The 12,906-nt window shown below is 35.2% G+C and overlaps 1 protein-coding gene across 4 annotated transcripts; it reads right to left on the bottom strand.

The window, feature by feature from the left end:
* Positions 1-1,713: 1,713 nt before the first annotated feature.
* LOC104099333 (uncharacterized) lies at positions 1,714-8,904 on the bottom strand. Of its 4 annotated transcripts, none has more exons than XM_033656914.2 (13): positions 8,651-8,904; positions 8,414-8,521; positions 6,530-6,676; positions 6,239-6,355; positions 5,380-5,487; positions 5,272-5,286; positions 5,017-5,143; positions 4,617-4,699; positions 4,081-4,297; positions 3,190-3,314; positions 2,496-2,570; positions 2,278-2,398; positions 1,714-2,120 (listed from the first exon to the last, which is right to left on the bottom strand). In XM_033656914.2, the coding sequence occupies exons 1-13, from the start codon at positions 8,738-8,740 to the stop codon at positions 2,017-2,019; spliced, it is 1,437 nt and encodes a 478-aa protein (XP_033512805.1). In that variant the 5' UTR covers positions 8,741-8,904; the 3' UTR covers positions 1,714-2,016. The 4 variants fall into 4 exon arrangements, with proteins under 4 accessions (XP_033512805.1, XP_009604577.1, XP_009604579.1 ...); XM_009606282.4 differs by having other exon boundaries at positions 5,224-5,286; positions 8,651-8,902; XM_009606284.4 differs by lacking the exon at positions 2,496-2,570 and having other exon boundaries at positions 5,224-5,286.
* Positions 8,905-12,906: the final 4,002 nt, after the last annotated feature.

The raw sequence follows: 12,906 nt of genomic DNA, 5'->3' as shown, positions 1-12,906 counted from the left end.
AATACCCCCTTGAGAGAGGACGTGGCACAAAAAGTGTGTTCACTTTCTTGGAGGCGCGTGAGAGCATAAAACTGCCTTAGAATTTTATTAAATGTCTACACATGTCTTTTTTACTATTGGATACTTTACAATTAATTATATTTTATTAATAAAACAATCTCTAACACATTTAATTATTTCTGGTCACTGTAAGGAATTCCCACAAGAACTCCGGCGAACTCCATTTTGCCCGTACATTTTCATTTTGCAGCAACAATAAAGACCCAGTAAAAATTACCAACTATTGAATTAAATATGATGATAATGATGGTTTGACAACTTTAAAACTTGAGAGTATCAAAACCACATGCGACGGTTTTGTCTCGGGCGATGATAACGATTCTAAATTTTTTTTATTTTTGTATTATCCTCTGAGAAGTTCTCGAGGATTAAAAGATCTACCTTTCTTTTATGTTGTACTATAATTGATGGGGCGTTAATTAGTTGAAATTATGTTTGTATTAATGTAATAAAGGTCTATGGTTATGGGGGAAAAGAAGGTGGAGAATGTGATAATAGGTGAAAATAAAAATGGTGGAAGTCAAAATTTTCTTTTGGAGGTGGTAAAGATATTGTGTCTGGTGAAGCATGTGTGATAATGATGATTTTTGGGGTTGTTGATAATAGAGGCGAGAGAAAGAAATGAGAAGATTGAAAAAAACTGGGAAAAAAAAAATCAATTTTAGTGGTAAAAAAGTTGAGGCGCGTGTACTCCACCACACAACATAGATGTGGTTGTGATATTTTAAGGGTAAATTTATTCCGTTTAAAAATAGTTTAGGGGGTAATAGGGCCTCGTAAAGTTTAAATATGTAGTTAAAAATCCAACTATATGTCAGGGGTACTTATGCATTTTCCCTAAAAAAAAAAAATTGTTCAGTCACGATTTTTATTTTCAAAGACGACAATATCCGCTTGATTTTCGGTGATTGTGCAGTACAAAACTCGTGAGTGATTTGAATAGGATATTTGGTGCCAACGTTTAACAGTAAATATTGGTAATCGTTAGAATTTTGGTCAAATCCCGACGGATCGCTAGGATTTTTTCAGCATTTGTGGTTGAAATCTTGGCAATTCATCAGGATTTGACCACATATTCTGGTGATCACCATGTGCTCTATTGAAATTTACCAACATATTTTTGTTCCAAAATTGATCCAAATCTAACTCCAAATAATTCCAAAATATACAACTTCATAATACCAATCCCGACAATTTTAAATAGTTTGATTCAATCCAAACCTTCAAAAATTAATAGACTCATTTTTTCTTCTTCAACAAATGTTTTAGGCACAACAAAATTCAACAATGGTATTTTTTAATTTTCTCCTTCCAAACAATCCACATTATTAAGGATACTATCCGCTGAATTCCAACAAAAAATAAGTAATGAATCTTAAATTTTCTAGAACGCGTTTTTTTTTTAAATTTAATTGTATGCTCATCATTGAAAGAAGAAGATTCTAACAGAAGGCTAAAAAGCACTAAGATTTTGTTAATGGAATCAGAATTAAAATGGATGTCCTAGTGGTATCCTCCCAACATAAAAACTTGAAGACTCGTACTAATATCTACTTTGTTATAATGTATTCACTCATTTGTAAAATATAAAAAGTAGTCGTTACTATATTTAGTTTCAATCTTTTACAAGTCTACATCTATTGCCAAAGTAGAAAAACAAGAAAAGAAAGATGGATGAAACTGTAAATACATTACAAGTGTAAAGTGAAAGGCCGAAACGATAAAAATAGAAAAAAGTTCAAAAAAATGAGTCTTGTTTAGTCATCTAATACAACTCTATCATAGCATTTAATTAATTATCTCAAAATCCCTTTACTGCCTTGGAAAACTACATCTCCAAGAATTCAGGCCTAGTAGTGAATTTAAAAGGAAGAGTGAATCTAGGAATATGTACATAAATTTAAAAGCATTACAAGGCGAAAATGGTCCATCTCCAATGAACTTGTGACGAGATGGTCACTCTAATGAGATAGCAAGCTCCTGAAAGGTCCTTCCTCGGTGCTCAAAATTTCTGAACTCGTCAAAGCTAGCACAACCAGGACTTAGTACAATGGCATCCCCTACAACCAAAATATATAGTTGAGTACTACTACTTGCAAACTTGAATTCACAGTATCTACTTAACTCAACCCTCAAAATATATGGTCTTCAATGCAATGACAAGGTAGATAGATAATAACAACCTAAACAGGAGATTTTGCAAAGTAAGAGACAAACCACGTTGTGCTATACTCCTTGCTAAGCTCACGGCATTCTTAAGAGTTTTAGCATTCAAACATGGAATTGTAAGGCCATTAGCACAGAGTGTCTTCTGAATCATCACTCCTGAAAATCCAAACTGTAGAACAACGGATACCAGTGTCAATTTTTTCAAAAGCAAAAGTTAATAAAGCATCCGCTGATTTCATCCCGAAGCTACAACAACAGTCACATACAGTGATTACAGCCCGATGGTGTTGAAGAGGTTCTACCAGCTGCTCAAATCCATTAGAAGCTTTTGTCTTTACCTCCTAAAGAGAAAAATGCAAAAGAAAAAAGAAAATTTTACATTTTACGAAAATTTTTGGGCATAGTGTGCACGGGCGAGAGAAGTCATGAATTTTTTTTTATTTATTAAAAAAAGATTATTGTGCATCACTTTGAGTACATACAGGATTTTTATCTGATTTTTGTTATTTTGATTTCCTATGCTTATTTCATATGTTTTGCATGGAGCATAACGTTCTTAAAGCATTCCAGATGACTAGGAGGTGATTTTACATGAGAAATAAAAATTACTCTAGACACTTATAATGTTGCAGGGATGTTACTGACTGGTCACAAGACGAATAAATTTTCTTTTGTCTTGGTTCTAGCATGACCACTGCTGAAGCCCTTAATTTTGTCGTCTCTACTGCACTTACCCTTTAGTTTTTACTTCAGAATCCAAATGTTTTATGACTACATTTTCCAATTTTAGAACTATCAAGCACCATCTCTTCTAATCTGCTCTCAAATCAACTAAGAGCATGCTTTAATCATGCTACAAGCTCTTGATTGCCCCGAACCAACTCAATTCTGTGAAGATTGAGATAGGGACAAAAACACAATAAGTTGGATTAACATTAATGAACCAGTAAGAATTTTAACCTTTGCAAGACCACCAAGTAGAAGCACCGATTTCTGTTCAAAGCCAATCAATCCAGAATATGTTGCTTCAACATTTGTTGCCTTGCTGTCGTCAACCCAAGTTATTTCATCATTGTCTACATGAACTGAAAAAAAATTACTATTAAATTTCTTACCATTGAGCATCCACCGGCAGTATTAGATAGTATTACGTAAAAGAGCTTAATCCAGAAAATATTTTTTAGCAGAAACGATATACATTTTCCTGCATGATAATGCATGTTTTATCTTAATATTGTGTCTATGCCGTTTACATTCCTTAGTTATATTCTAGAAGATATATCTGTTTGAAAAAGAAATGAGTTTCAACCTGTCAAAATCACATGCTCCATGAATTTGTACTTGCATTAGACATTCCAGTCGGACATGGATATTTGCATAATAAACTTGTGCAAGGATTTAGTTAATCATCTAGAAGTAAATTTGCAGCTAGGATTATTTGAGCAAGAATTTCAGACATAAAGACTAAGTAAAATGCAAATCAACAAAGAATTGCAGTACAAGATTCCCAGCCATTTACGAAGTCTCTTCTATTTCCCTTTAAAGGGTAATACTGTAGGCCCTTTGATACTCCTTTTGATATCGTATAGAGTTTCATTCCAAATGGGTAGCAGACACAAAAATACTCAAGCATTGCACTGGTATAAATCAATACACAACCCAAGAGAAGGAAAAGTCGATTGTGTTCTTTTTATCATGTTCCTTCAGCAAATGAATGCTTACATATACTTACTTTTCTGCTTTCATATTGTAAAATGTTAACAGTTTGTCTCTGAAAAAGATGAATGTCGAAGGATACAAACATAGTAATTAACCACAACGAATAGCATAAAGGATGTGGCTTCAACTCACCAACTTGCATTCGATGAGGCAGAGTTCTCAATTTGGAAATAGTTGAGCTTAAAGCTGTAGCGTTGATCTCAATATCCAACCCGATAACCGATAGTGCAGCCACTGCAGCATTAGTGTAATTGTGATTCCCAACTGCCTTCAGCTCACCTAATTTTAGTTGTGAAACACATCCTACTGTAGGAAGCTTTAAGTCAGCAATATTGGCCTCCACATCAACCTTCCAGTTACAGGTAAAAATTTAAGATACTTTGTCACCAAAGACCACCAACTAAATTCTAAGAGGATATGACAAGTGAAAATGTTCGTCTCAATTTCAGCCAGGATGATGGCACAAGAAACACCTATATTTCCTTTGTTATTTATGATTGCTTTAAGCTGCTACCTCATCCATATTCGGTATAGGAAATATTGCTTTTCTGAAGGACCTTAAGATTCATGGCTAAATCTACCAGCCCATTCTCTTTACACAAGTGACAATGCGTGACTCAATTCTTTGATTTCTTGATCTTTAGGTATTAAGAAATAAAGTATCTTACCCTGACACCAGGGCGAGATCCAATCCAAGCAAGATTAACGCCATTTGCGTGATCCATAATTGCTTCATCAAGATACTGGTTTCCTAAATAGATGTGAGGTTGTTAGGCATGCGTGGATATGAGATGGACACCAGTGAACTAATAATAATCTTTGATTCAGAAAAAAATTGAGGCTCGACATCACAGGCATCACACTATTGACCCCAATAGGTCATTTTGCTCTTTTTACCAGCTATTGTCATTCGTCTTTTAAAACAGCGATATCATCATTTCCAATACTTGCATATTTGGTTCCTTATTCAAAGCAAACATAAATTGTAATGGTCATTTGAGACAAGCAAGCCAACATATGGGTAAAACTAGTTTTAATGTGCCCCATGTGTTTCCTCTAATCACTTACCAAGAGCAATGATACCAATTTTCTGTCCTCTCATGTGCGAAAAAATGCGGCACTTGGTTGCAGCATAGTTCCTCATAGTTTGGTGCCTTTCGAGATGATCAGGAGTAAGATTAAGAATCACAGCAACCTAGACATGTTTTTAGAATTAGAATAACACGAACAGGTTGTTAGATGCGCTAGTTATCAAAAAACGGACAACCTACTTACTGAAGGACAGAAGTATTTGGGAGGGATTTCTAACTGATAACTACTGACCTCCACAACAGCAACCTGAAAATAAGAATATGAACAAAATTTATCAAGTATGAAAATCTCATATGCATAAATTAGGGGCTTGAACAAGTACAGGAAGGTCATACTTGCCTGTAAAGGTCTTTGGTGAGACCAAGTTAAGCACTGAAAAGCAGCTTCTGAAAGTGGAACTCCAAGGTTCCCGCCAACGAATGTCTCGAAACCCAAACAGTTAAGCATCTACCTTCAGAATAACACAGAGAATGATGTTTAGTAAAAGCAACCTAAACTCAACATGTATGATCTCTGTAAATTGACAAGAAAAGTTAATGCTCCATATGATACTGAAACTCTTATCCAACTATCAATAACATGCCTCAAAACTAAACGAATTGCTCTACCTCTGGTTTCTTGTGCTTTCATGTAAACCTATGATATGCAACAACTTACAAGACACTTGAAAAATTTACAGAAATCCAGATTTTGACAAATATATACTAGATTAGTAACATATTTGCAAAGATAACAAAGAAAAGGTTGACTAAAGGGTGTGTTTGGCATGACACAAGTCATTTTCCAGAAAAAGCATTTTCTGCTGTCTGGTTGCCAAAAAATATTTTCTTCCACCAAAAGGGGGAAAAAATGACTTCCCTCACTTTTGGGCAAAAGTTATTGTCCATCATAAACTATCTCCACTCTTTAACTTCATGTCACTGCTCCAACCACTAATTAGACATTACTATTAATCTTTAGTACTCAAAAATATCATAAAAACACTCTCTGATTTTCTAATATTATTATTAATCTTTAATATACATTTTCTTTGGAAAATACTTTTCACTTACTAACCAAACACCGAAATTCAAGAAAATATATTCCATGGAAAACATTTTCCAGGTTAATACTTTCTATGGACAATGAATTCTGTCATACCAAACACACAATAAAGAGACGAAAAAAAGCACAGAATATGAGCAATTAAAGGAATAACCTGTCCTGCAAATGTGGCAACAGTAGATTTTCCATTAGTTCCTGTCACAGCTAAGATCTTACTGCAACTGGGAATAACTTGGGCAGCAAAATCCAACTCCGAGAGTACTTTCTTCCCCTAAATATGAAAGAGAATTAAAAAATTGAGTAGTGGAAAAGGCCGCAAGAATCAGCCTATGATCCTGCAATATTTTCACGATTCCACTTTTTTTTTCCTTTCTCTGTGTACATAACAAAACTTGTATATCAAATTGGTCATATCACCCTCCAAAATCAGACTAATTATGCTTACCGAACATAACATGGAGAAAAGTCCATATTTTTCAAGCGGAACTCCAGGAGAAACAACTACTATATCTGCCTCTTTCAGAAACTCATTATCAAAATTACCAAACACCGTCTTCAAATCATCATTATACTCATCCAAGCAAACATTTTGCTGCATAAAAGCAAGGACATCTTTTTACTAACACTAAAATCAACAAAATGGATCACTGATTATTATCCTGAAAACATGTACTACTCCCTCTGTCCCGTTTTATGTGGCACACTTTTCCTTTTTAGTCTGTCCCCAAGAAATAACATCTTTCTATAATGGCGAAATACATAAACGGCTCCTTTAAGTTGTCCCCGACGATCAGTTGGACACCTTAATTGAGCTTATTTTCCAGTAGACACTTCATTCATTCACAAAAGAAGATCAACTAAACACCTGACCCTGTTAGCCCAAATCGCGTGAAATGCACTCTCCGAGACGCGAGTTGCCTACCTAAAATTAGGTTTATCTTTTTCTTTTCCTAAAAACAATGTGGACCCACCCTAAATCACCTTCTTCTTCAAATCTTTTCCACCCACCTCCAACTTAAACCACCATTATTACACACCAATGAAAAATACACAGAAACCTCACTTTAAACTACCATTTCATATATTACCAATTAAAATAATTACAAATCGAGTAGGGCCTTCGACTCCACCGTTAGATCTCGACTGGGGAAAATTTCCCAATCTTTTTCACCCACTTCCTTTCTCCCTTTAATCGAAGCAAAAGTGGAAGGACATGTAATTTCTGTTACTGGTGAGTAACAGAGAGGAGAAGGAGCGTGCTTAAGAATTTCACAATTTTCTCATCTGCTTGAATTTCAAACTAAAAAATCATAGAAAATCCTCTATGTAAAAGACCACAAAATATTGAAGATGGAGGAAATATTCATTTCCGCACTCGCATATGGATGGCTCTTTCTTCCGCCATTGTTGCGCTTCAAAGCACGACGAAAGAATTTGAGATAATAAAAGGAAATATTGGTCGGTGACTAGGGAGGATACACGGTGGAGCTTGTGCGACATTTAAGGTTCTTGGCTGAAGCGAAGGAATTTCATTAGTGTTTGGATTGGAGTGCTTGGTGGAGAAACGTTGATGTAGCGGCGTAGTAGCAGTGTTTTACGGTGGCAGGAGAGAGTGACTCAAGGTGGTTTCATGGTGGTTTTGCGATAGCCTCGTTGGCGGACATCCAGCCGGCGATTTAATTTTTATTTTTTAATAAGAGTGCATTTGTTTTTAAAATTCCAGGTGTCATTTAATGATTGGTCTGCTTGACACGTCATCCGCGATTGTAACTCACACATGAGGTTTATTGGACCGAGTGTTTAAAAGACACACTTTTGTGAAAGAATGAAGTGTCTAGCTGAAAATGGACTCAGTTAAGGTGTCCAACTGATCGTCGTGGACAACTTAAAGGGGTCGTTTATGTATTTCGCCTTCTATAATTAGAAACAGTTTAACTTTAAAGGTTTTACCCTTACGGGTTGTTTGGTACGATGGATAAGCAAAAATAATTCAAGAATTAAAATTTAGTACCGCCATAGGGTGAAATAGTAATCCCATGATAAGTTATCTCAGCAGTAAAATTGGCAATACCAGGATTAATACAACATACCAAACAGTCAATAAGAAATAATACGAGTATAACTAATCCAACATAACTAATCTCGGTATAACTAATCCCGACATAACTTGTATTCAAACCAAACGACCCCTTAATGTGATAATTTATAGTCACACAAATGGTTATGACTTTTTTTTAGCCGACAAGTTTCAAAAGTATTTCTTCCTTTCTTAAACTCCGTGCTTAGTCAAATACTGTCACATAAGGAGAGTATTAACCATAAATTGTACCTTAAAGATTGGTCTCAAGTTCTCATTTTGATCAATTGCCAAAACTGAAGCACCCCTAGCAAGAGCAAGCTTAGTAGCAGCTATCCCTGATTTCCCAAGACCAACTATCTGTAACCAAACCAACAGTAGAAACCCTTTTCAACATTAATCTAATTATAAAGATTTTAACCAAAAAAAAAAATGGAAGGAAAGAAACTAGCAAAATTCAAAGAAATGGCCTTATTTCTAAATACTTACAGCAACTGTTTGGCCTTTAAGGTCTTGTTTAGGAAAGCAAGATTGAATTTTTGTATGTGAGATAGCATTCTTGGCGAGTTTGAAGCTCATTCTTTGGTGCTCAGTGCTCAATATTGAAGCTTTTTGTTGCCATTATTTTGAACTCTTGAGTGGGATTTTAACGGTTTGATACTTCTATGGGTCGGGTCGATAATTTGGGCACAACCAACTCGTTAATTAAAGTGTTGGCTAGTGAAGTATCAATTCTTGAAAACAAACATGAAAATAGTCACCTCAATGAATTGTGCGTTTTCCTTTTACTAATTAGGTTATTTCACTTATGCATATAAACTTGACTGGATCTTGGTTTCTTTTTTTAGTTTTCTCTTTTGGACTTTCAGATAATAACAACTAAACTAGTTTAATTACTACAAGTTCACCACTTAACTAATTCAAATTAATTATACTAGTCTCATCGTACGCGCGTTACACGTGTACCTGTGTCGATGAGTAAAAATTTTTAAGAAATCACATAAATATTATAAAAATTTGTATTTTGAGTTACATAATAAAATTTCAAGAAAATAATATAAATTTATAATAATGATTACTATTTATCCTATTTAACTAACTTACTTACGAAAGAAAAATTGTTCCATGGAGTCCTTATAGCCTTAAGTCAAATTATTTACTCATTTATTAATTGAAGGAATATTTTATTTATTCCAAGAGAACCACTTGCAATTTGAATTGGAAGTTTATACTAATCATCCAGCTTTATATTGTTATAATTTAAGTGAGTTTTGTATTTAAATTTTTTATTAGTATTAGTGAACTTCAAGCTGTAAACAATTTTTCGTACAAGTTTGAACTTTGAAATTTGTCCTTTTAATTTTATAACTACATCTAATAGCAGTAAACTATGTCTCCTCATAAATATGAAACATATGATAGATATTTATGAAAATTGAAATCAAAATGTACAATTTTAAATTTTGCAAATAATTTTCCATTTTTTTGTAAGTATGGATCCGGCAAAAGAAATATTGAACATATTATTATAATATATAGAAAACATGTGATAAAAACCGTAATAATATAAATAGAAATAATATGAATGACAAATAAAATTGTGAAAAGAGCATGCTTTTAAATAACTCTCTCTCTCTCTATCTCATATCTATATTAAGTATGAGTAATGAGTTTAGAATTTAAATGTTTATCTCACATAATGTATTTAATTAAATTTAATACGTTGTTTCTTGTGGGCCCAACTTCTTTTTCTCTGCTTATATAAATGATTCCTTTGTACATAAATGACTTATGAATTTGTCTTTAATTAAATTTACATACTGGATTTATAAGTTGTTCCTTGTGGCCCAACGTCATTTTCTATGCTTAAATAAATGATTCTGTAACAACCCGGCCGGTCGTTTTGAGTATTACAACTCCGCTTCCTTCTTTACTGCTCGAATTGTACTTTACAGTTGTTGTGTGAATTGCCGGGGTAATTGGTTCGGGTCCAGTGAGGTTTTTGAAGGAATTGGAACACTTAGTTCCAAGGTTTAAAGCTTAAGTTAAAATAGTGACCGGATGCAAACTTATGTGTAAACAACCTCGGATTCGAATTTTGATGATTTCAATAGCTCCGTATGGTGATTTTGGACTTAGGAGCGTGTCCGAAAAATTATTTGGAGGTCCGTAGTGGAATTTAGCTTGAATTGCCGCAAGTTGAATTTTGGAAAGTTTGACCGGGGATTGACTTTTTGATATCGAGGTCAGAATCCGATTCTGAAAATTGAAATAGGTCTGTACTGTGAAATGTGACTTGTGCGCAAAATTTGAAGTCATTCTGGATTGATTTGATGTGTTTCGGCACAAGATGTTGAATTTGAAAGTTCAAAATTTGTTGATTTTGAATTGAGAAATAATTCGCTGTTTCGATGTTGTTAGGTGTGATTTGAGGCCTCGAGTAGATCCGTATTATGTTATGGGCCTTGTTGATACAATTGGTTGAGGTCCCGAGGGGCCTCGGGCGAGTTTCAGACGGTTAACAGATCAAATTTGGACTTAAGAAAATGCTGGAACTGCTGCCTACTGGTGTGATCGCACCTGCAAAGATTTTGATCGCAGGTGCGAAGCCACATGTGCGTGAAATAAGCCGCAGAAGCGGCCAAGAGTGGGACTGGGCAGTGCTCACAGGTGCGAGGAATTTTTCGCATCTGCGAGGCCGCAGGTGCGAAGGTGTTGGTACAGATGCGGACTGGGGCTGGCGTGAGGCGACCGCAGGTGCGAAGGGGAATGCGCATCTGCGAGCCCGATGCGAGAAAAGGGCTGCAGATGCGAGGTTTTGGAAGGCTGGCTATTTTCGCAGGCGCACATTTTTGTCCGCAAATACGGATGTGCAGGTGCGAGCCCAGGCACCGCAAGTGCGGAAATGCCTGGGCAGTGTTTAAAACGAGGGTTCCGAGATTTTTTTTCCATTTTCGGATTTTGGAGCTCGGGTTGGGCGATTTTGGAGAGGAAATTTTCCACACAACTTGGGGTAAGTGTTTTTAACTCCCTTGTGATTATATTCCATGAATTAATCTTCATTTTTGGTGTAAGATTATTGAATCTTCAAGAGAAATAGAAGGAAATTTCTATAATGTCACAAAACGATTTTTTCAAGTTTGAATACCAACTGGGAGTCGGATTTGAGTGAAATTAGTATGGTTGAACTTGTAATTGGATGTATTGTCGTATTTTATGAGTTTCATCATATTTCGAGACGTGGGTCCCACAGGTAATTTTTGGGATGTAATTTCGAATTTTATGGAAAATATTAACATTTTGATATGGAATTAATTTCTATAAATTGTGTGGACTGAATCAAATTAATGATGGTAGATTCGAGCCGTTCGGGAGTTGATACGCACATAATGAGATTTCTGGAGCATTGTTTAGCTTGCTCGACATTGGATTCGGCTTGTTCGAGGTAAGTAACTTTTCTAATCTTGGAGTTGAGGGTATGAACCCTAAATATATGTATTTCGTAAATTGTTGGGAGGTGACGCACATGCTAGGTGACGGGCGTGTGGGCGTGCACTATAAAAATTATGACATAATTATTTCTGTGGAATTTTGTATTTAAATAATTTTGGCATTTTCCATGCAATTTTATGAGTTAAGGAAATCGAGTTGAAAAGCATATTAAAAATCATGTTGAGGCTATGTGCAAGTATTATTGGGACCCACAGAGGTCATATTGTTGTGAAATATTTATTTTAAATTGAAAATTCAAAGTCATATTCATTTCATTGCATATCATATCTCAGTCTCTGTTGTTATTTATTGATACATCATATCATCATTTTGGGCTATTCTCATGACATTGTGAGCCCATAAAAGAGAGACTGGAAAGATTGATGACTGAGGGAGGCCGATGGCCTAATTGTACATATATATATATATATATATATATATATATATATATATATATATATATATATATATATATATAATACTATTGCACATGAATTGGTCGTGCGGATCCAGATATTATTATAGCACGTGAATTGGTCGTGCGGATCCAGATATTATTATAGCACGTGAGTTGTTCGTGCGGGTCCAGATATGATATTATAGTACGTGAGTTGTCCGTGCAGCACGTGAGTTGTCTGTACTTATAGCGCTTGGGCTGTAAGAGTCCCTCATGAGTCTGAACACCCCCCAGTGAGCGCAGTCGACTATAAACAGGGGTCGGGCTGCACGTCGTAATAGGTATTGTATAGCGCTGAGTGATTGAGTGTGCTGAGCATAGTGAGAGAGATTGTGAGACAATGAGATTGAGTACTCTGAGAGAGTGTAAGTACATGAGTGCAATCTCTGAGATACATTGTATTGACATGCACACATGACATATATGCATAGAGATATGTTTTCCTCATGCTGTACGGTGTCACATTATTCATGATTTCTCACACATGTTGACAGATGGGCATAGTGATGCATTGTTTTACACTGGTTATCTGGGAAAGAAAATGAGATATTTTATTTATTATTGAAAGGACTTTGGAAAAATTAATGTTCTCAAATTATTCATATTTTTGGCAACTTCGGCAAAAGATTTAGATTTTTACTGATGTACTTGAAAGGAAGAACTATTATTGCTGAAATCATGATGTGACTGAGCACTTTATCTCTCAGTTACTTATGGTAATATTTGCTTTATGTCGTTATTAATTGTCGTGGATTAATGGTTTTGGACCCGACCTTAGTAGAAGCTCGTCACTACT

This window comes from Nicotiana tomentosiformis, chromosome 3, assembly GCF_000390325.3.
Source record: "Nicotiana tomentosiformis chromosome 3, ASM39032v3, whole genome shotgun sequence".
In the NCBI taxonomy this organism is placed as follows: domain Eukaryota; kingdom Viridiplantae; phylum Streptophyta; class Magnoliopsida; order Solanales; family Solanaceae; genus Nicotiana; species Nicotiana tomentosiformis.
Note: the sequence above shows the minus strand (reverse complement) of the source record. Positions and strands in the feature narration are given on the sequence as shown.